A 24,521-nucleotide genomic window follows, 5' to 3' on the forward strand; every position below is an offset into this window, starting at 1 on the left:
ATAAATTTACTGTTGCAATTTTCCTTTTTTTTAGTTTTCTGAAATACACATTGCATTTACATTATATTAAAAATTTATTCTTATAAAAAAATTTGTCCCGAGAACTTGCAAATAATAAGTTAAATCCCGAAATTTACAGAGTTATGTGAATGATAAGTCATTACATAATAGCGTATTCCAGCGAGATCCGTCTGAAATTGCAATTGTATTTTCTTCCCCAAACATTATCATCTTTGCACTGTTGACCACCCGCAGTCTCTTCTTCTTCTGCTCGTGATCGATCTCTTTCTTCTCTGGCGATATCTACTCGGTAAGTTCCTTTTTCATTTGTTGGATGCTTCGATTTGCGTTTACTTCTTTGTGAAGTTGTTGTATATACATGCATCCTGGTTTGCTTATAATCTGATGATTTAGGTCCAAAGTGTTGTAATTTATACTTACCTGCCCATTGTGTATTGTGTTTAAGGAAATTAGATCACAAAATCAAAATTGTGTTGTGAGTTTCAGTTCATGGGATGCAATTCATTGAGTTTAGTATGGATCCCCTTTCAACAATCTTTGATGGTGAAATGTTAATTTGATTTCAATTGTTTCGTGTCTCTGTGTCAGGGATGCGTGTAGTGTATAGTAGAAATTTGAATTTGGTTTCAATTGTTTCGTGTCTCCGCGCCAGGAACATGTGTACTTATGGTGAAATGTGCATTTGGTTTCAATTGATTCGTGTTTCTGTATTGTGTATCCTGATAAAGAAATGGACTTTGGACCTAACTCAACCCCAAAAGCTAGCTAATGAGGGGAGGATTGCCCAAGACTATATAAGGTGACCAAGGACCTTTTAACCCACCGATGTGAGACTCCAACATGTCCATTACCTGATGAAATGATCTTTTCTGGTTAACAAAACAAAAGAAGAGACGGCTATAGCGGAAACCCCCAAATCTAGAGTTCATGGTCTGAGTTTTCAAGCCATTTTTCAGTAGCGGAACTGCTTGACAGTGGATTTTAAAGTAAATAACCGCAATTCACGTAATTACTTCAAATGCATTAGGAAAGCCGCAACTTGGATTTTATTTGTGCCTTTATTTAGTTAGTTAATGTGTAGTCTTGTTATTGCTTCTTCCAGTGTGGTGATTGGTCTCAAGTGGTGCTGATTTATTGCTGATAATTTATCTTAAGGAATGAAAACAGAAGGGCAATAACAATGAAATATTTTTATCATTCAATACTGAGCTTTTACACAGATGGATTGAGAAGTCATTAATATGAACTCATTCACAAATTTTTCCTTCCCGTAATCATAACTACTGATGTTGGCATAAACTGCAATTTCAACCTCTAATCGTTTACACTTTAAACATCATAAATTATAGTAAGTGCACCTTGAATGAAAATTAAATCAATATGCCTAAACAGGTTCTGTGATTGGGTTAGTGTGTAAAAGAAATAGATATTAGCATCTTTGATAGTTAAAATATATTTTCTCTCCTGGATTTTTAATCATCAGGAATGGAGCATAGATCTGATGAATTTGGTTATCCATGAAAATCAAATAAATGATAATTTTGGTTCATGACATGATGACATCAAATTTTTACTGCAATCATTGTGGCTTAAATTGTGTTAGAATATGGATAAATAAGGACTACTTTGTCCATAAGAAAATGAAAAACCAAACAGACAGTGTCATTCTGATTTTGGATCACATTCTGATTTTGGATCACACTTCCATGTAAATAATATGAACCTTAACCATTTTTCACCTCTGTTGGAGCTATCTTTTCCTCATCTGTGCAGTTCAAGTTTTTCTTCAGTAATTGTGCTCCTTTTAGTGACATTTTTCTTCATGCACACCTCCAGTTCATGTCCATACTTATCACAAAAAGTGCATAAGGTTGGTTTCCATTCATACTCAACTTTTTGCTCCATCAACTATTCTTTCTCATTTCTAAACATAATGTTCTCTGGTAGTGCTGTATTTAGTTCCACTTCAATGAGTAACCTAGTATAGTTAAGATCCGACCAACCTTCTTTCCTGTGTTGTTATCCACCATTAGTGGTTTCCCCACAACAACTTCCAATTTCGGTAAGCCCTTTTTGACTCCAGTACTTGAAGTCTAAGCCTGGCAACCTAATCCATATTGATACTGGACGTAACTCATCCTTAGAGAATTCCATGTCAGGAGTCCAAGCCTTAACTATGAAAGGCTTGCTATCAAAATGATAAAATTCCACCCTCTTATCACCTCATGTTTTCCGGTACTCAATTTCTGAGCTAATGTCGTCTAAACCAATTTCAATGCATTGATTCTCACCTTGCTTGGTTTGTTTCACATAATCAAGCTTGAAACCAGCATTAACAACCTTCGTGACTTCAAAATTATCCCAAATCGCTTCTTTCTTTGCCGATGCAGTTACCTCCTCTTTAACTATATCTGTCCAAGATTTTCAACTACTACTGGATGGTTCTGCAATCTGTGTGCTTCCATCTAACCAGCATTGTTGTGACTCTACTTGCTTCGCTTTCAACTGAATTTTGTCCAATTTAGTTGTTACTTTCATCGCTTCTTCCTCCGATGATTCACCAGGAATTGGTCTAGGTGAAGTTACTGTTTCAGGCCCCAATTTTGCCCAACTTTGCTCCCAATTGAGTTGAAGTTGTAACTCTAGGTCTTCGCTGTGTAAGCCCCCGTGGTGCAGTAGCCTTTTTCGCCATTAAAGCCTTCTGCGATGGCTGCCGAGCTCTCTTATCCATGGTTGACGCAAGTTAAGCTAACATGCACTGAGAGAGAATCGAGTCATCGGAAACCGTGCGCTTCAACTTTGTGAAGGTCCTGTTATTGTGATATGTTTCTATATCATGTTTATTTGATGTTACAAATTAATTTCTATAAATTTATATAATCAATTAAACGTGGTGGTGCTGTGCCTGCCTTCTGAGTAAATTATCTCTATAGGGATAGTTTTCAATTGCTGATAAATGCTAAACTTAATCGATTTGCTGATAATGTTGGGAGGTGCTGTCTAAAATTTTATCTTGAATAGGCAGGTTTTTACTCTGTCTTTTGGCTTTTTCTATTTTCAATTGTTTCCTGTTGGCCTAACTGAGTAGATGTGTCCTCCGCTACTTTAGCATTTATTGATTATTCTTGAATATTTAATCCCAATTTAGCATTTTGTTTCAAAGTTGTGCAAATTATCGTGGCACTAAACTTATGAGCCATATGATGGAGCTTTGGAAAAAAAGTGATAAGAGCGTAAACTTAGGGAAACCGAATGAGTAACATATCCAATTTAGATTTATGCCTGGTAGATCGACAATAGAGGCTGGATTCTTGCTAAGAATATGCAGGTAATTTATCACTATTGGAAGGGACCTACAAACGGTGATTGTTGATTAAAGCATATTTAGAGTTCCAAGAAAAGTCATTTGGTGGTTGTTGAAGATAGGAGTTCATATTAAATTTATAAATGTCGTAAATGATATGTATGAAGGAGCAATCGCTAGTATCAGAAAAATAGTAGGGGACATAAAGAAGTTCCGATAATAGTGGGATTACACTAGAGATCATATTGAACCCACACATGTGTACTCTAATTTTTGATGAGCTAATATAATACAAGATGAGGTCCCATGATGTATGGTATTTGTTGAGGGCTCTTGTACTAACTGGCGAGGTGAGTGTGTCAAAAGAAAAGCTTGAACTATTGATACGCACTCTAGATAATAATGATAGACACTCTAGAGAATAATAATGATTAGGATAAGTAAAAGGAAGTCTAAGAGCCTGTTTGGATTGGCTTATTTTAGGTGCTATTGAGCTAAAATAGCTTTTAAGCGCTTTTGTAGCGTTTGGGTAAGATTAAAAGGTGTTTCTAAAACTTGTTTGAACGCCAATATAATAACAACAACAACAACAAACCCAGTGTATTCCCACCTAGTGGGGTCTGGGGGGGGTAAGATGTACGCAGTTCATACCTCTACCTCTGATGAAGTAGAAAGGCTGTTTCCGATAGACCCCCGGCTCAAGGCACGAGATACCACACAAACACATAGTAAAGCACAGAAGCAGATTACATAACATAAATACGGCACCCATAAGTAATATAAAACAGAGGAAAGCAGAGGAAAGCACACAGATTCGTAATAGAACATGGAACACGGAACACGGAATCATAACAGGAATAAAACCCCCACCAAGTAATTCCCTACACTAGCGACCCAAACTGGCCCTAATCCTCTGCCGAAATTCGCGCCCTCCAGACCTTCCTATCTAGGGTCATGTCCTCGGTGAGCTGTAACTGTTCCATGTCCCGCCTAATCACCTCACCCCAGTACTTCTTCGGCCTACCCCTACCCCGCCTAAAACCATCCAACGCTAGCCTCTCACACCTTCGGACCGGGGCATCCATGCCCCTCCCCTTCACGTGTCCGAACCATCTCAATCGTGCTTCCCGCATCTTGCACTCCACTGAAGTCACACCAACCTTCTCCCGGATAGTCTCATTCCGAACTCTATCCCCTCTAGTCAGTCCACACATCCAGCGCAACATCCGCATTTCTGCCACCTTCATTGTTTGGATGTGGGAGTTCTTAACTGGCCAACACTCCGCTCCATGCAACAAGGCCGGACGGACTACCACCCTGTAGAATTTGCCTTTAAGCTTGGGCTGCACCTTCTTATCACACAGCACCCCCGACGCGAGTTTCCACTTCATCCATCCTGCCCCAATACAGTGCGAGACATCCTCGTCAATCTCACCGTTACTCTGGATCACGGACCCAAGATACTTGAACTTATCCCTCTTACATACCTCCTGTGCTTCCAGCTTCACTACTACCTTATTCTCCCGCCTCACGTCATTAAACTTGTATTCCACATACTCTGTCTTGCTTCTGCTCACCCTGAACCCTTTAGACTCAAGAGTTTGCCTCCACACCTCTAATTTGTCATTCACACCCCCTCGAGTCTCATCTATCAGAACTACATCGTCTGCAAAAAGCATACACCACGGCACCTCCCCTTGAATGCGCCGCGTCAACACTTCCATCACCAACGCAAACAAAAAGGGACTAAGAGTAGATCCCTGATGCAATCCTGTTAGGACAGTGAAATGCTCTGAGTCCCCTCCCGCCGTCCTCACCTGGGTTTTCGCTCCATCATACATATCCTTAATTACTCTGGTATATGCCAGCGGTACTCCACTCACCTCCAAGCATCTCTAAAGCACCTCCCTGGGGACTTTGTCGTATGCCTTCTCCAGGTCGATAAACACCATGTGTAGATCCTTCTTCCTCTCCCTATACTGCTCCACCAACCTCCGCACCGGGTGGATTGCCTCCGTCGTCGAGCGGACGGGCATAAATCCGAACTGGTTTTCCGAAATAGACACTATCCGTCTCAGCCTCACCTCGACCACTCTCTCCCAGATCTTCATAGAGTGACTCAATAACTTAATCCCCCTATAGTTATTGCAACTCTGAATGTCCCCCTTATTCTTATAGAGAGGGACCATGGTACTCCACCTCCACGCCTCGGGCATCTTTGTCGTCCTGAAGATTTCATTAAACAATCCAGTCAACCACCTTACACCAGCCTCTCCAACGAACTTCCAAAACTCCACCGGTATCTCATCTGGCCCCGTCGCCCTACCCCTTCGCATCCTGCGGACAGCCTGTCTAACCTCTTCTACCTTAAAACGTCTGCAATAGCTAAAATCCCGACACTCCTCTGAGTGCTCCAGTTCCCCTAACACAATAGCTCTATCCCCTTCGTCATTCAAGAGCCTATGAAAATACGACTGCCATCTCTTCTTAATGTGGCCGTCCTCCACCAACACTGTACCGTCCTCCCCCTTAATACACCTCACCTGATCGAGGTCACGACCCTTCCTCTCCCTAGCCTTAGCGAGTCTAAACAACTTTTTCTCCCCTCCTTTCTCCTGTAACCCTGCATACAAGCTCTCAAAAGCGGCCGTCTTAGCTGCCGTGACTGCTGACTTCGCCTCCTTCCTCGCTAGCTTGTACTCTTTCCTGTTTACCCGCTTCTCCTCTTCGTCCTTACTTTCCACCAACTTAGCATACGCCCCTTTCTTGGTCCCCACTTTCTTCTCCACCTCTTCATTCCACCACCAAACCAATCCCCCCGATGGTGCCCGGCCCGGCCCCTAGAAACACCCAACACCTCACTTGCATTCTCCCTGATACACCTTGCCGCCCTGTCCCACATACTATCCACGTCCCCCCTACATTCCCACACCCCCATTCCCGCCAACCTCTCCCCTATCTCCCACGCATTCACTGGCGTCAGGCCGCCCCACTTAATTCTCGGTCTACACTCCTTAGTCCTCCTCTTTCTATTCTTCTTTATACCCAAATCCATAACCAAGAGCCTATGCTGGGTCGAAAGATTCTCACTCGGGATGACTTTACAGTCCTTACACAACGCCCTATCCCCTTTCCTAAGCAACAAAAAGTCAATCTGAGTCCTGGCTACCGCGCTTCGAAAGGTGATCAGGTGCTCGTCCTTCTTCGGGAAGCCCGAGTTCACCACCACCAGCCCAAAGGCCCTCGCAAACTCCAAAAGGGTCGCCCCCTCTTCATTTCTCTCCCCAAAACCAAAACCACCATGCACGTCACCAAAACCTCCCGGTAGCGCCCCGATGTGCCCGTTGAAATTCCCTGCTACAACAATCTTCTCCGAACTAGGCACGCCTCTCACCACCTCCTTCAAAACCTCCCAAAACCGCATCTTCTCCTCCCCCTCCGATACCACTTGCGGCGCATAAGCACTACACACGTTCAGGGTAAACCCCCGAACGACCAACTTAATAGTCATCAACCTATCGTTGATCCTCTTCACCTCCACTACCTGACCTCTAAGCTCTTCATCTACTAAGATGCCAACTCCATTCCTACGCCTATCGCTCCCAGAGTACCACAGCTTGTAACCATCCACATCCCTAGCCTTGGACCCTACCCACTTGGTCTCTTGGACACACGCAATGTTGATCCTCCTCTTCCTAAGAATCTTCACAAGCTCTATGGACTTACCCTGAAGGGTCCCTATATTCCAAGACCCAACCCTCAGCCTACCGTCACGCCCTCCACTACCCCCCGCGGCCAAACCTTAGCCCCCCTCCCACTCCCGCCCTCTCCTCATCCCCCGCCCCCACCACGGCCCCACTCCCCAACCCCCTCGGACATAACCCTATCCACCCATTACCGCCCACAGCCACAACTATACGAAAGTATAGGAAAATATACAGATATACACGGTGGTAGTATCAAAGCAGCAGCAAGGAAATACAAGGCTCACACAAATTCAAAGGAATACTCCCGAAACAAAACTATACTCAATTAAGGGGCAAACACCACCGGACTCAACACCCACCGCCCCAAATACAAACGCCAATATAATAAAAATAGGGAAAATTAGACAAGATGTCCCTTGGGTCAAAATTCCTTGCCCAAAATACACCAATGAACATCTATACTGCACATGAGCTAAAGTGATAATAATGATATTAGAAGTTCTATAACAAATCTAAAACTTATCTTCAACTTGTAACTATCACCTGTATGGGTCTTTTTCCTCTATTTTGATCTATATTTAGTTTAGGCACAATGAAAGTAAAGATCCATATAGGTGATAGCTACTAGTTGAGAAATATACACAAACTTGTGTCACGAATATGTGGATTCAAAGATGGATATGCAATTATACAAGATTAGAAAAGATTAAAAAATATCCACACTTAGGTAGAAGACACAAGTGACACAAATTGAGGATAAAATGTTAGAAAGTTGTTGAGATGGTTTGATCATATTCTACATCGACTTCTAGGTGTACCAGTTGATAAGTGTGAAATCAAGGTGAGTGGAAGTGCTAAGGGGATCTGGACCTAAAATTACATAGAAGGAAATTGTCCTGAGAAACCTACCTACTCTCCGGGAATCCATGCAGACTTAACAAAAAACGGAGCGCAATGGAATAAAAGAATCTGTATAGAAGTCTACTCTAAGTCCAATATTTTCTAGAAGTGTTTTAGTCCTCTCAAAGATCATATTCCGGTAAAAATGTAAATTAAGTTTATTTTATATTAACATGGATTGAGATAAGTTTAAATGGAGTGACATGGACAAAGTGGTTCCTATGCACTATGGCTGAATCTAATTTGCTAGGGATTGAGGCATAATAGTACTTGTTGTCATTTAGGTTGGATGTGATTATTAAAATTAAACAGAACTTTAATTTATATCGATTCTTTTCTTTGTGGTTGTTGACAAGGGAACCTGCAGCCTCTGCCCTTCGGGGGTACGCACAGGGTAAACCCTGCTCCAAGTTCTATTGATACTTAAACATAAGTGGTTCAAAAGTGGAGATAAATCAGGCCTTTTGAAGAATTTGAATATATTATGTAGCATAAAAAAATAAATGGTTGAAAGATACTTATGATTTGGAGAGAAGGTTGTGATTACTAAGAATGTGGACACATTTTGTGAGTATCCAAATAGAAAGCAGGATACATAATTCCGGATTGAGGCAGTAGAATCTTCTGAACCCTGCAAAACATGTGCTTTGACAAGGATGAGGTTCTGTAACTATCGTAGTTGTAAAATGCTGTTCTTATATGGGCACATGCCATAATGGCTGCTTTTATCTGAATGGCGTTGAGCGTCATTTGTGATTTTTTATCCTCTTGTTGGGTAAGATATGTGAGGCATAAATTATTGGGACATAAATTTAGTACCAAACTTAACCATAAATAACTCATCTTATGTCAAATATCAAATCACCGTAACACTTTTTATCTTTAATAGGCAGTTCTAAGTGGGACTCAAATCGCAATTGAATTTTTGGGCCGAGAGTTTTGTTCTTGACACAGTTGACCCCACATTCTTCTTGTTCTGAATTTCGTCGTGATCACCTTCCTGTAAGTCCCCTTCTCTCTCTCTCTCTCTCTCTCTCTCTCTCTCTCTCTCTCTGGCGAAAACCTTACTCTCATTATCCAATAGTTTTCATCTGTTCCATGTTGAATTCTGAATTATTTCTCAGTAATCCTCAATTTTGCTTTGTTTATTCTTCTTTCTGATTTTCACAACTTGTATATGCCTTCTTAATTATAAGGAGCTGCTATTTGGGTATTCTTAAAGGGAATCAGATCATAAAATAGATGATCTTTTCTTCATTGTATTGTGAGTTTCAGTTCATGATATGCAGTTAGTTATTAAGTTTATGGATCTTTGACAGTGAATTCTGAATCTGGGTTTCAATTGTTTTTGGATTCTGCCCCATGAATGGCTAGTGTATCCATCACCTCATAAAACAAATCTTTTCTTGTTAAATAAAACAGAAAAAGATCCGTTCTTTGTGTTCTGCTACTGTGGAAACCTCTCTAATTTAGAGCTTACGGTCTTAATAGTCCTAGTATACTATGGTAGTTTCGTGTAATTCCATTTCTGTTACTATTTAATGTTTCTAGTACTTCAACTATCGTATTTTGTTGTAGTGATTGTTATTTTTAGTATGCTTTGTCTTCCTTATTTAGCATTGTCTTGAGATTCTTCTCTGTCGTTATTTTCTTTTATTCGAGCTGCTTTTAGTTGAGCTGAGGGTCTATCGGAAACAACCTCTCCATCTCCCATGGTAGTGGTAAGGTCTATGTACACACTACTCTTCTAGAACTCCACTTGTGGAATTGCAATTGGATATTTTGTTCCGTAGAACTGCCTAAGCATGTGCTACGGGGAGGTAGTAGGTATTAGGGGGAATAGTTGAGGTGCACACAAATTGGCCCAAACACTATCGTCATTTAAAAAGAAAAAGCAGCAACTTAGATTATTAAAATCTTTATAATTAATGTGTGATCTTGTTACTTATTCCAATATTGTGATTGCTCTTAAGTTATGCTGGTTTGCTGATATGCCTTAAAATTTTTCTTATTAAGGGAAAAAACCAAAGGGTGTAGCGGTGAAACGTTTATTGTTGAATTCTTAGCTTTTGCCAGAACGAATCAGAAGTCAATGATATGAATTCATTCACAAATTCCCTTCTTGTAATCATAACTACTGACTTTGGCTAAAAAAATAAAAGAGAGCTATAATCGTCGTTCTGATGATGAATTCAACTTCTAATCATTTTCACTTTAAGCATCTTAATCAATTAGTATGCCTGAGAACATTCTGAGATTGGGGTAGTGTGTAAAAGAAATAAATATTAGCATCTTTGATAACTAATGTATTTTTCTTGTGGAAATTTTAATCATCATTAGTGGAGCATGGATCTGGTCAGTTTGGTTATCCGTGAAAATTAAATTAATAACATTTTTGGTTCATGGCATCGAATATGGGTTATAAGGACCCCTTTTCCTATAGGAAAATGAAAAACCCAACTGGCAGTGTCATTATGATGTTTGATTACTCTCATTCAGTATTCTGTCTTATATTGAAGAGATATTTTTTTGATATGAAAATTATATCCTCCCTTCTTCTTTTCAGCTAAGTAGCTTGGCAAAATGTCTGGGCAAAGTCAACGTTTGAATGTTGTCCCCACAGTTACGATGCTTGGAGTTATTAAAGCTCGCCTAGTTGGAGCAACAAGAGGCCATGCTTTGCTGAAAAAGAAAAGTGATGCTTTGACTGTGCAGTTCCGTCAGATTCTAAAGAAAATAGTATCAACAAAGGAATCAATGGGAGATGTCATGAAAAATTCCTCCTTTGCTCTGACAGAGGCAAAATATTCTGCTGGTGAGAACATCAAGCACGTTGTCCTTGAAAATGTCCAGAATGCGACTCTTAAAGTTCGATCTAGACAGGAAAATATTGCTGGGGTGAAGCTCCCCAAGTTTGAGCATTTCTCTGAAGGAGAAACCAAGAATGACCTGACTGGATTAGCTAGAGGAGGGCAACAGGTACAAGCCTGCCGTGCTGCTTATGTGAAATCTATTGAATTGCTTGTTGAGCTTGCTTCGCTGCAAACATCATTCTTGACTCTCGATGAGGCAATAAAAACCACAAATCGTAGGGTCAATGCCTTGGAGAATGTTGTAAAGCCTCGGTTGGAGAATACAGTTATTTACATCAAGGGGGAACTTGATGAATTAGAAAGGGAAGACTTCTTCCGTCTGAAGAAAATACAAGGTTACAAGAAGAGGGAAGTAGAGAAACAGGCGGCCTCTGCCAAGCTATATGCAGAGGAGAAGGCTGCTGAAGAAATTTCTTTGAGGGAAGGTATTTCACTTGGTTCAGCCCATAACTTATTGTCTCACTCTTCGCAGAGAGATGAGGACATTATTTTCTGATTTGGAGGTCAGTTTTTTATACAAGTTGTCTGTATTATCTATTATGAGATGGAGGATTTTTTCCTGTTGAATAAGAGTTCCTGTGCATGTTGTACCTAATGAACTCTATCGGAATCTGCCTTATTGGCTAGTTTGTGTGCTTTTTTCATTTTTTGATTCGGTAAACATCCTTGTCGTTTGTTTCCTGAAGAGCTGTTTGTTGGAAATTTTAGTTTTGCTCATATTGTGGACAAGATTCTCTTTGCCTATCACAAAATTGTGTCATGTATTTAATAGAGGTAGCAATCATCGATGGGCAGTAGATAATGGTTTCATAACTCATCAACCTCAGCTCAGCCAGAAAATACGCCATGTTCTCCATCTGGTTTTTAAAGGGATTAAAGTTAGTACGGTAAACTAATTGTGACGCACAAATAGGCAAGTATGTTAAAGAACTTACTTTTGAATTAGGTAAAGAAGCTTTGATGAAACGGACGAGGAACACGTAGGGTGTTGGGACTGTCAGATACCATTCTAGTTGCCCGAGAATTTGTTTCTCCACAGTTAACACCTGCTCGTGACTGTAAGTTTTGTCTGAGATGCACACGAAGTCATTGACCTGAAGAAACAGATTAGAACATTTAGAAAGCTGTTAGCTTTAGCCATTAACAGCTCATATGGTGAAAGAGGCTTTCATATTTTACCTCGGGAGCCCAAATTTCTTCATATTTAGAGGCTATATAAGCATGACACTAATTGCCCACCAACTGCAGTTCCCCCCTTGATGCAGTCTCCACAGTGAGGTAGCGATCAACAATGTTTATTGTTAGGTAAAGAGTTTCTGGATTAAGCTCAAACTTGTGGTGAACTTCAATCAACCGATCTCAGGCTGTGAATTAATGTAGTCATATTCTTTTTTTTGCTTTACTGCATCAGGGACTACGACTACATCACCTAAACAACATACAAGTATTGCCATTTAGTTTCAAACAAATATAAGCTTATTGTACAACATACAAGTATTTCCATTTAGTTTCAGACAAACAGAAGCCTAGTGAACAGCATAAAACAAGTATATCCATTTAGCATATTGAACAAACAGAAGCCTAGTGAGCAACATACAAACAAGTATATCCATTTAGTATATCGAACAAACATAGTGAGCAACATACAAACAAGTATTTCCATTTAGTATATCGAACAAACAGAAGCCTAGTGAACAACATACAAACAAGTAGTATATCCATTTAGTATATCGAACAAACAGAAGGGTATCCACAATTCTAAGTTTATGGCGTTCCTTAGACCCCATTACCCGTTATTACTTACTAGGTTTGTGATAAATTTATATACGTATAAAGTGAATTTCTTAACACAAATATAGGGTCTGAGACCCTGCAAATAAAACACAGGTCACATTCAATACTGCTTAAAGAGTACATTGTGTAACATCATTCACTGAACCATGTGAACATTTCAACAGGTTCACCCAATAACAATGTGTCAAAATAACTTTTTATATATGATTAAGTGAACTCTAACACGAATACAGGATCTAAGCTAAAGTTACAATCTGTCCCTGCAAAGCCTCAGACTCTTCAAAAATGTCAGTAGGGTGCGTGTCGGAATCACCAAGAGTTGTGTATTTTTGGAGAATTCGACCGACACAAGTACGACATAAAAAGTGAAGAGTCCACGCAACTCAGCTGCAAAGTAAACACTATTAACATTCATTACTACTTAGAGAGTTCATTGTGTTACATCATTTACTGAACCATCTATAACATTTCTATAGGTTCACTCAATCACAATACAACAACAAAAAATTAACCAGTGAAATTCCGTAAGTGATGTCCGGAGAGGGTAGAATGTACGCAAACCTTACCACGCAATAACAATGTACCAAGTAATTCTTTATACATATTAAGTGGATTTCTTAACATGAATACATGATCTAAGCTAAAGTTACTATACATCCCTGAAAACAAAACACCTTAAATTCAATACTACTTAATGAATTCATTATGTAACATCATTTACTGAACCATCTATCACGAACATTTCAAGAGATTCACCCAATAACAATGTATATATATTTATATCCCTGAAGTTTTAACGAGGCATAGTAAAAGAAATCCGCCACAACTTTTTCCATCAGGTTACTCTGAAACACCAACCCTAAACAACACACAAAGATTATTGCGACATCTTTTTTTCGAAGGGGAATCTTGGAGCAACTAGTAAAGTTGCTTCCATGTGATCTGGAAGTCACAGGTTCAAGTCGTGGAAATAACCTCTTACAGAAATGTAATGTAAGACTCCGTACAATAAACCCTTATGATTTGGCCCTTCCCTGAACTCCATACATACTGGGAGCTTTAGTGCACCGAGCTGCCCCTTATTAGTCTTTTCTATGAGAGATTTTCATTTTCTTACACATAAAAGATCTATTCACTTTATAAAAGGGCAAGAGAATTCATTTCGTAGCAAAAGTTTCTGTCCTACTATTACAAGAAACCTATTTGAAGAATATCAAATGAACCCCATTTTACATCAGGTTACACTCTCAGATTGAAATCTAAAGTTCATAACATTTTATTCAAACATTAGGGATCCTTCTATTTGAAGCTTTATAAATCGACGCTTCAATTCTAACGGTATTATTTTGGGCTAATCTAAGCCGTTTGATGAAATTTTAGATCGAACGGTTGTAATTGGGTTTTAGATAGTTGTAATAAAGCCCGTTAAGGACTGTTCAAAACTTACCGTTGAGTTTATAATTGTTACTAAAATTACCATTTTGAAATTTTTATTGATTAGTAATAATCATAGAAATTATTAATACTACTATACTATTTAAATTACCATTTTGATATGAATTAAAGGTTCAAAAACATACCTAAATTATCACTCAATAATTAGCGAAATACAACTCGACTAATATTTGATGATGTGTGTATTACATTCTCTTTTGTTTAAAAATTCCGTCATGTGGCACTCCATGTGAAAAACAATTCCACCTTGGCAAAGTTAAATCAATTAATATTAGATTAAAGGTTAGAAATTATCTCCATGATAGACTAATTTATTTTTCATCGCGATATCTACATCATCTTCTCTATTTTCTCAGACATGGTGAAAGACGAGAGTTGAAACACTTAAAAGAATAGTGTCTTTATATTCGATCTCTTTTCATTTCAATATTGGTATATAAAAGGATAAGCTAAGATCGTGCTACGTAGCTCCTTATAACATTTGATATTTGTAAACTTTGTATAATGGGAAATATGAATGATATCTAATTGAAATGTTTTTTTTTTTTTTTTTTTAATTAATAGGACTCATAAGTTGGCAATAAATGTAGAAGTCACAATCATGTGAGATATCATTCATTATTATAGGCACATATAAGACTAGAATATTATGGGGTTAGATAGAAGATTGTTCAATATACGAATTATGATGGTAGATGAACAGATTGTTTCTTTTCGTTCTATTTTTTGCTACATGTTATTTTTTATACTTCAATTATCATATTATATTGATGTAACTGTTCAACATGCTTTTTTATTCTTTCACATCCGTTACTTCTTCTTTGACATATTTAATGTCACGTTTAAACAACCATTATATCATATTACTTTCATTTTACAACAATTTCCCCTTAAATTTTTGTAAAGGAATTCAAAAATGCGACGTGTTCCCTCGTTCACTACAAGTTAAATAATAGTATTGGGAGTAGTAGTAGCAGTTGGAGACAGCTCATTATAATGATACCACATGAAACATACAATTTGACTTTATGTATAATAATATATTGGAATTCGAATATAATAATGTGTATATATATATAAGCAAATTATACTAAATAGTTGCATAATTAGCCATGGAAAAAAAGATTGAGATAGTTTCTATGGAGTTCATTAGACCTCTTTCTCCCACTCCCAATCACCTTAGATGTTTTGAATACTCTTTTTTGGATCAAATGGCAATATCACTATATGCTCCCATAGCTCTATTTTATCCTCCTCCTCCAAATGTTGTTGATGCATCCTATTCCTATGAGCAAGCAAGGGTAATCAATTCGTCGAGATTATTCGTTCTGAAGAAATCTCTGTCTGAAACTCTTGCTCGTTATTACCCTTTTGCTGGTCGAATCAAGGGCATCTCAATAGAATGTAACGATGAAGGAGCGCCTTTTTACGAGGCATTTGCTCATAATTATGAGTTCGAAAACGTTCTTAGAAATCTTGATGTAACCAAAGATTTCCTCCCTAATACTGTTGTGGAAAGTGGCTCTACAGTATTTCATAATTCAACTTTATATCCCTTGCTTGTCCAAGTCACACTTTTCAAATGTGGAGGTATGGCTATTTGTATGTGTGCTTTTCATAAAATTGCTGACGGGGCCACATTGTATGGCCTCGCCAATGCATGGGCAACAACTGCCCGAGGTAGCTGCAATGAATTACCTGAATTCGTTGCAGTTTCCAAATTCTTACCACCACCTATTCCGTATGTTTCAAACGAACCAACTTTGCAGTCTCAGTTTGCCAATTTCTTTTGTAATGAACAACGTGTTTCTAAATTGTTTACCTTCGATGCTTCTACTATAGCATTGCTCAGGGATAAGGCTGTGAGCGATGATGTACCCGTGCCCACACGGGTTGAAGCTGTATCAGCTCTAATTTGGAAATGTGTCATAAGATCTAATTCAGGTCCATCAAAGTTGGCGAACCTAGTAAATATAAGAAGGCGATTCGTCCCGCCATTGCCAGACCATTGTGTAGGAAATGCCGTTGCAGTTGCCATAGCATGTAAAGGTGAAAACAATGGGTCAGACTTGGCCACATTGGTCTATTGTATAAGAAAATCGTTGTCTCAACTGGGTTCCAAATATGTGGATAAAAAAAGTCAAGATGAAACGATTTTCGCCATTCCTCATGACTTCATGGAGCTAATGGAAGGGCAAATTCGAGGGGAGATCGCGTTACAAGTTAGTAGCTTGTGTGGCTATGGATCATACGCTGATTTTGGTTGGGGAAAACCATCATGGGTAAGTTCAAATCCAAGGATAACGACAAATACTCTTCGATTGATTGATTCAGTGGATTGTGGTGGAATAGATGCGCGAATATGCTTGAAAGATAAAGAGATTATGTTAAATTTTCAGCAAGAATTAGAGCTGCAGCTGGCTTTGCATTTGTATTAGTTGATATTGATACTATACTGTTGTTGTTTATGCATGTGGGTACTTCTCTTTTTCACTATCCGTTCAGTTGAAGATCTATTGAAAACAACTTCTCTACCTTTTCAAAGATAGGAACAACATCTGTATACGCCGAGCTTTTTTGTTGTTTTTCAAAAGGGCTCACAATTTGGCAATATATGTGAAGTTGCACAGAAGATACACGACAACAACAACAAAAAATCCAATGTATTCCCACATAGTGGGGTCTGGGGAGGATAAGATTTACGCAGTCCATACCACTACCTCCGGAGAAGTAGAAAGGCTGTTTCCGATAGACCCCCAGCTCAAGACAAGGAATAATAAATAAATCCGTAATAAAGCATGGAACAAGATGACATAACATAAATACGACACCAACAAGGAATAGTAAACAAATTCGTAATAAAGCATGAAACAAGATGACATAAAAAATAATACATCCACCAAGTAATACCCTACACTAACGACCCAAACTGGCACTAGCCTTCTATCCTAATTCGTATCCTCCAGATCTTCCTATCTAGGGTCATGTCCTCAGTAAGCTGTAACTGCCCCATGTCCCGCCTAATCACCTCTTTCCAGTATTTCTTCGGCCGACCCTTGCCCCGCCTGAAACCATCCAAAGCTAGCCTCTCACACCTACGAACCAGAGCATCCGTGCCCCTCCTCATCACGTGTCCGAACCATCTCAATCGAACTTCCTACATTTTGTCTTCCACCGAAGCCACTCCAACCTTCTCTCGGATAGTCTCATTCCGAACTCTATCACCCCTAGTAAGCCCACACATCCAACGTAACATCCGTATTTCCGCCACCTTCAATTTTTGAATGTGGACGTTCTTGACTGGCCAACACTCCGCTCCATACAACATGGCCGGGCGGACTGCCACCCTGTAGAATTTGCCTTTAAGCTTGGGCGACACCTTCTTATCACACAACACCCCCGAGGCGAGCTTGCACTTCATCCATCCCGCCCCAATACGATGGGAGACATCCTCGTCAATCTCACCATTCCCTTGAATCATGGACCCGAGATACTTGAAACTATCCCTCTTACACACAACCTGGGAATCCAACCTTACTACCACCTCGTTCTTCTGCTTCAAGTCATTAAACTTGCATTCTAAATATTCAGTCTTGCTCCTACTCAACCTGAACCCTTTAGACTCAAAGGTTTGTCTCCACACCTCTAATTTATCATTCACACACCCCCACGTCTCATCGATCAAAACTACATCATCTGCAAAAAGCATACACCAAGGCACCTCTCCTTGAATACTCTGCGTCAACACATCCATCACCAAAGCAAATAAAAACGGGCTAAGAGTAGATCCCTGATGCAACCCTGTCAAGACAGGGAAATGATCTTAATCTCCTCCCGCCGTCCTCACCTGGGTCTTAGCTCCATCATACATGTTCTTGATTGCTCTGATATACGCCACTGGGACCCCACTCACCTCCAAGCATCTCCAAAGAACCTTCCTAGGGACTTTGTCGTAAGCCTTCTCCAAGTCGATAAACATCATGTGCAAATTCTTCTTCCTTTCCCTATACTGTTCCACTAGCCTCCGCGCCAACTGAATTGCCTCCGTTGTCGAGCGCTCGGGCATAAATCCAAACTGGTTCTCCGAAATAGACACTATCCTCCTCAACCTCAACTCGACCACTCTCTCCAAAATCTTCATAGTGTGACTTAATAACTTAACACCCCTATAGTTGTTGCAACTCTGGATGTCACCTAACAGAAACAAATTTCATTAAAATGAAAATGGACCAATCAATTAGTAAAATTTGTTACAACCCAAAATCAGGCAAACCTAAAAAAAGGACCATTGCCTAGAAAGGATGTAACTAATTAGTGAGAAAAAAAATTACAATGACAAGGACATGTTTCATTACTAAAATATAACAAGAAATCGATCACTCACATTTAGAAGAAGAAAAAAAGAACCTAATTATACTCACCAAAAATAAAAGAAAAAACTAATTAAGTGACTCTTTCATCAGTGAAAATAACTTGGAAATCACTATATGTCTAAAGCAAAGCATCATCATCAGGTCCAGCAAGAATTACCTGCAAATTTTAAAAAACAATTAAATTTGCCTTAGTAGGCGTTTAGACATGCGATGGCGGAATGCCGTTGCACTCATTCCATGTCGCTCGGACATTTCAAAAATGTTGACGGATGTGCGTCAGATCCTCTAAAAATAAAGCTTTTTTTATGGATCCAACACCAGTGCGGCAGCATTTATGGAGAGTCCGAGCAACAACTCACTATACCTTAATGACACTAGTTGTTTAACTTAGTGATCATGGGATTGAGGCACAGTGGATAGAGTAATGTATAACTAAGAAAAGATTCACAGCTGAAGTTGAAGAAACAAACAGAAGCTACTTACATTGAAGTGTTTTGCGGGATAAGATACATGCAGTTCTCGCTAAATGTTTGGTTGTGAACAATGTGAGAAGTTGTGAATAACTGAAAGAACCTATGAAGCTCATGTAATAACTCAAACTGAATAGTCAACATTAGTAGCCGGCTAGGCTATTGGATCGGACCATGAATGAACTACTCACCAAGTACCTGCATAGATCCAGAATACGAATCTCTAGCTTTTGTAATCCATCCTTTGCCCAACTTAAGCTTTGTTTTCCCTACATGGAATTGCAGTGAGCAGAACGTGATTAGTAGTTCTGTCCATTCATCTGTGCAATAATCACCTGGAAAAAAATGATAACCTGATTACCATAAAGTAGTCAACAGACAAACACGTACACGATTTAATTTACATCTGCATGTGAATGCTTGATGTCTACGGAAGGTGTGCATATAATCTAGGACTGTTTATGCTTCTAAAAGTCTCCCGGCGTCAATAGGCTCAGGAGCATAAACAAATTTTTTCGCACCTGGTACAGTGAACATGCAATCATTTAATGACAATAATGGTGGTGCGATGAAAAGAAAGATGTTAAGCTCTCACTAGCTAGTTAGATTTCAAAATTGGTGGAGCAAAAGCAATCGCTAAAATTAGATTAATACATATGTTACATATGCTCTGGTACGATTATCAGATTCCTTAAGTACCAGTATCCATTTTGTACTCTAGACATAATATAGAGTCCTTGTGAATTTTAATATAGAGTAACATTGTATTTGTTGAGATGTGAATGAATTTCCACATATTGATGAATGTATTTGCATTCATTTTATATATATCGTGACTCGAGAACATGGAATCTTTAGCTGTTTTGACTGAAAGACTTGTGATGATATATGCAGAATGGGAAGAGAGTTTATACCAACAACAGGTTCTCTTCTGCTGCATTCAGATGATAAACGATACCACTGAATTGAGCATTTTGAAACTTCAATGGCTTCATCTGAACATGACTGGACTCGTAAGATAGAACCTAATGTTTCAGAACCAGTCAACTCACACAATTCGGATTTATTTTGCCCAGCTCTTCTGCTCATTGCTAGCTGCAAACAATGAGGAATCATCAGTATTCATGACAGAAAAGGAGCAGAATCACTACAGGCTTAATAAATTCTACTGGACATAATATATAGGTAGATAAAAATGCCCAAAGGTTCCACACTTGCATCCTCTCAGGTGGTAATAAAAAAAGCATTAGAATTTAAAAACCTTACATGTTATGTCGAGAAAACGAATATATTTTCTCAATATCTCAGAACAGTCTTATATTCTAGAGGTCATACAGCGTGAAAAGTGTTTATTGCATACACATTGTTAATAGTTCGTTCATTTATGTGAATTTAATAATGGGCTGCAACATGTGGTTCATCGGATATACTGTTTAATAAGGAATGATCCCATGGACTCAGGAGAGCTCCAATCATCACGGATAACATGTTCAAGTAAGTTGGAGTTTCGAGACTTATCTTTCATTAATAACAGCAGGAACTGCCATAATTGGTTAGACAGAAAAGAGTAGTTGAATTGCATACAGTGGTTTCGATCTGTACTGAACCTGCCCGTCTTCTGAGAAGCATTAAATAGCCAATGATAGTTCAGTCCTAAGAACTCCTAGTAGCTGATAAATTTTGCCGAAAAAGGAAATTTCCAAGGTTAGAAGCTTCTTACCCTCTCAACAACCCCAAAATATGTAAACATAATCTGAAATGTTACCTGTTCCATCTAGTTAGAATTGAAGTGTAGTTGATTGTTGATTCGTACTATAATATAGTGGATCAGGACTGAAAGATACAGAAATATTGTTTGTCACAAGTGCATAGAAAATATGATAAAAAAATTGAAAGTTGTATGAACAAGACCAGCGATCAATCTTCAGATGGATCACAAGGGAAAAGTAGGAACAAAGAGTTTGTCCATGCATTAAGTTCTACAAGAATTCCATGCTATTCAAACATAAAGAAGTTTATATTTTCAAGTGATCGAATAAACACCTATGGCACATTGGATAGATTCTTCCTTACGCAGCTCTATAAGGGCATGCTAAATGTTGGAAAATCAAGAACAGGCTCTTATGCGACCAGTTATTAGCTGAGAGGTGAAACTTCAGAAAAACTTTTCATGTAACACCAAAAGCATACTTTTTTACTGCAACTCCATTTCAATTTTTTTTTATATTTTTATTACTGTGTAGCATCATAATAAGTTAATAACTCTAAGCTTCATTGCAAACCATCAGTTCATCGTCCATCGATGGACTATCATCCGCAGAGCCACATCATTTAACTATTCCAGAAGAAGTGCAGCTTTGATCATAAAAACCATCTCCTCCAACTGTCAATTTCTGATCAAATGTTGAGAGGAAACTACTAACAACCAAATCCATGATTATGATTTGAAAGAAAAAAATTGTTTTACGAAGCAATAAGCTAAATTTAGTTGTTGAACTCAGAGATTTATCTAAATATACAGTTAGTGGTCATCGCTAGAACTGGGAGAACAACTAGTATTCCCTTCCTTCTTTACATAGACACTGCATTTAGAAACATAGATAGCTAAACGACCTTTCTTTTAAATGTATAAGCCATCACCATCATACCTGAAAAAATTTACTGTTAAGTCCATCAGGGCCTGAAGAGCTATCACAATTCATCCTATAATCTAGTCAGTTTCTTTACCAAGGATTTTTTTTTTTTTTTAACAAATTCTACAATATCTTCCTCAATAATACTCCAGCATACCTGAAAAAATTTACTGTTAAATCCATCAAGGCCTGCAAAGCTATCACAATTCATCCTATAAAATTGCCTGTGTAATTTCCTCCTTATCTGGTAGAGCACTGAGGTTGTAATTGTCAACATCTGCAATTGCAGTAACGTTTTATGTCAAAAACCTTGACAGCACCATAAAAAACGGTAACCCTCAACAACCAAGAGGTACCCATTCCCAAGTACAAACTCTGGTTTCGCCAAGACCAGTTGATATGCAATGCCTTAATGGAATCTGTTGATCCTACAATCACCTCTGCAATCGCCAAAACTTCCACCTCAAAGCAAGCGTGGGACATACTGCATAACCTGTACGCTAACAAATCACATACAAGGGTTTTTAGTTTCCGAAACTCTCTGGCTACCATCACAAAAAACTCTCGCAGTATGACAGAGAACTTACGCAAGACTAGGAATGTTGTTGATGAACTTGCAACTGCTGGAACTCCCATTCCAGATGACGAACTTGCGGTCAAAATTCTCAGCGGTCTAGGACCTGAGTATGATTCGATCACTCACAATGGCCAAATTCAAATAAATGCTTCAAATAAAAAGTTTCATCTTTCAAATACTTTGTGTGCACCAGAGATTAAACGTAACTTTATATCTGTGTCTCAATTTTGCAAAGATAATCTGACATCCATAGAATTTTTCCTTTTGATTTTCTTGTGAAGGATGTGAGTACGGGGGCACTGTTGGCACGAGGCTAGGATAAAGAAGGACTTTTGAGTGGCCTGTTGGAGGATCCCAATGCAATCTGAGCTACCAATCCTATATGACAGAATTTCAACAGTCTTGGCATAGAAAATTAGGAAACCCAAATAAAAGAGTGCTTAAACACTCTTACAGAAGTTTTCAATTCCAATTTCAAATTCTGAAATGTTTGATCATTGCAATTCCTGCTCTTCTAATAAAAGTCATCGGCACCCCTTTTCTGAGAATACTCTAGTGAGTAAAAAGCCTTTACAAATTATTTTCAGTGATGTATGGGGCCCATCACCTGTTTTGTCAATTGACAAAAAATTATATTATGTAATTTTTTTGATCAATTTAAAAAATACATTTGGCTGTACACACTTAAAAATAAAAGTGAGGTCAAAATAGTTTTCTCTAAATTTAAACCCCTTGTTGAAAATTATTTTCATACCTTCCCACCCGACACTTCATTATGATTCTCCATACCAATGATTATTTAGAGAAATTCCAAATTATCAATCCATTCGTACTTTTGGTTGCCTATGTTATCCATGGCTTAAACCATATGCCAAACACAAACTAGAACCCAAGTACACCCCTTGTGTTTACTTACGCTATTCTAATACCCCATCACAACCATCAGTGTTATGATCCTATTTCACAAAGGATATATATTTCATGAGATATTATTTTTTATGAAAATAATTTCTTTTTTCTAATATATTTTCATCTTTGAAAGACAAAGGAATTTCAAAATTAGAGTGGGATATCTTGTACAAAGAATCAAATGACTTTAGTGTCAAGTCTATGCCTCCAGTGGATTTTGAGATTCTCCAGCCAATCAAGGTTGCTCTAGAATTGTCGGCAACATCTCCTACAAGTTCTTTTTCAGGTCCTTCTTTGACAGCAACACCAACTCCTGCTGCCGGTTCAGATGGCTCCACACAGTCTATTGTTGTCCCACCTACCACACAACCACTAATCCAATATTAACATCGAAATTGGCACACCCGACAAACCCTTTATCTACACCAACTCCAGACCCCTCCCCATCCATTCTATCTCACAATCATCACCAATCCTCTACCACAGCTTCCGCACATACCCAACAACCATCCATTCACCGACCTGTTACTCGTTCACAAAATAACATCACCAAACCTAAGCAAGTATTTGATTATCTTGCAGTTGCATTAAATGAACCACTTTCCACCACTTACAACCAAGCCCAAAAGAGTGCACACTGGAGAGAAGCGATAAAACTTGAGTTTGAACCATTGATGAACAACAAGACGTGGGAGTTTGTACCACCATCCTCTTCTCAAAAATATTGTCGATTGTAAATGGCTCTGTCGTATCAAAACCAAATCAGATGGAAATGTTAACAGGTATAAAGCTCGGCTAGTTGCAAAGGGCTTCACGCAACGACCGGTGTGGATTATAATCTATATTCAGTCCAGTGGTAAAACCTGTTATTGTTAGACTTATTTTGTCACTTGCAGTTCAGCACAATTGACATTTGCACCAACTGGATGTGAATCGTCATTTCTTCAAGGACACCTTGAAGAAGATGTTTATATGTGTCACCCTCGTGGGTATGCTCATCCTGATTTTTCTCATTATGTCTGCAAATTAAAAAAAGCAATTTATGGACTTAAGCAGGCCCCTCAAGCCTGGTACTCTGAGTTAAAGCAATTCTTGCTTCAAATTGGCGTTCAAAAGTCTAACTCTGACTCTTCTCTATTTATTCGTCATCAAAATGAAGCATTGGTCTACATTCTTATATATGTTGAAGACATAATTATCACTGGATCAAACTCTGAGGTTATCAAGAAAACTATACAGGTTCTTTTAGCCATATTCTTTCTCAAAGACCTCGAACATCTCCACTATTTTTTGGGTATTGAAGTTCTCCGCACTAAAGAAGGGATCGTCCTTTCTCAGGCCAAGTATGTTTTTGATCTTCTTGCATAAAATGTCTGAATGTAAGCCTTTTACAACTCCCATGAGTTCTACGGCCTCACTATCCTTAAAGTATGACACACCTCTGGCGGATACCACTTTGTATCGTCAAGTAGTTGGTAAGCTTCAATATCTGTCATTCACCAAAC

At 38.7% G+C, this 24,521-nt stretch overlaps 2 protein-coding genes, 2 long non-coding RNA genes and 1 other non-coding gene across 7 annotated transcripts; 2 read left to right on the forward strand and 3 right to left on the reverse strand.

The window, feature by feature from the left end:
* Positions 1-11,534, forward strand: LOC107843272 (V-type proton ATPase subunit D). 3 transcript variants are annotated; one of them, XM_016687545.2, is made up of 3 exons: positions 14-310; positions 8,822-8,934; positions 10,499-11,534. In XM_016687545.2, exon 3 carries the CDS (start codon positions 10,516-10,518, stop codon positions 11,299-11,301), a length of 786 nt encoding a protein of 261 aa, XP_016543031.1. In that variant the 5' UTR covers positions 14-310; positions 8,822-8,934; positions 10,499-10,515; the 3' UTR covers positions 11,302-11,534. The 3 variants fall into 3 exon arrangements, with proteins under 3 accessions (XP_016543033.1, XP_016543031.1, XP_016543032.1); XM_016687546.2 differs by having other exon boundaries at positions 47-310; positions 8,826-8,934; XM_016687547.2 differs by lacking the exon at positions 8,822-8,934 and having other exon boundaries at positions 1-310.
* A 34-nt stretch (positions 11,535-11,568) lies between these two features.
* LOC107843306 lies at positions 11,569-13,866 on the reverse strand. Its single transcript, XR_001666302.2, has 3 exons — positions 11,985-13,866; positions 11,741-11,899; positions 11,569-11,662 (listed from the first exon to the last, which is right to left on the reverse strand). It is a non-coding gene; the product is annotated as an uncharacterized LOC107843306 (long non-coding RNA).
* LOC124892489 lies at positions 13,303-13,432 on the reverse strand. The gene has a single exon (XR_007050277.1). It is a non-coding gene; the product is annotated as a small nucleolar RNA snoR74 (small nucleolar RNA).
* A 1,306-nt stretch (positions 13,867-15,172) lies between the features above and the next one.
* Positions 15,173-16,665, forward strand: LOC107857165 (vinorine synthase-like). The gene has a single exon (XM_016702103.2). The coding sequence runs from the start codon at positions 15,194-15,196 to the stop codon at positions 16,490-16,492; it is 1,299 nt and encodes a 432-aa protein (XP_016557589.2). The 5' UTR covers positions 15,173-15,193; the 3' UTR covers positions 16,493-16,665.
* A 1,596-nt stretch (positions 16,666-18,261) lies between these two features.
* Positions 18,262-22,631, reverse strand: LOC107857166. The gene is made up of 4 exons (XR_007047190.1): positions 22,118-22,631; positions 20,663-22,030; positions 19,812-20,567; positions 18,262-19,232 (listed from the first exon to the last, which is right to left on the reverse strand). It is a non-coding gene; the product is annotated as an uncharacterized LOC107857166 (long non-coding RNA).
* Positions 22,632-24,521: the final 1,890 nt, after the last annotated feature.

The sequence above is a fragment of the Capsicum annuum genome, chromosome 1, assembly GCF_002878395.1.
Source record: "Capsicum annuum cultivar UCD-10X-F1 chromosome 1, UCD10Xv1.1, whole genome shotgun sequence".
Classification (NCBI taxonomy): Eukaryota; Viridiplantae; Streptophyta; class Magnoliopsida; order Solanales; family Solanaceae; genus Capsicum; species Capsicum annuum.

Excerpts from the sequence above, each read along its gene's own strand:
- LOC107857165 (XM_016702103.2), top strand. The coding sequence starts at position 15,194 with ATGGAGTTCATTAGACCTCTTTCTCCCACTCCCAATCACCTTAGATGT.
- LOC107843272 (XM_016687547.2), top strand. The coding sequence starts at position 10,516 with ATGTCTGGGCAAAGTCAACGTTTGAATGTTGTCCCCACAGTTACGATG.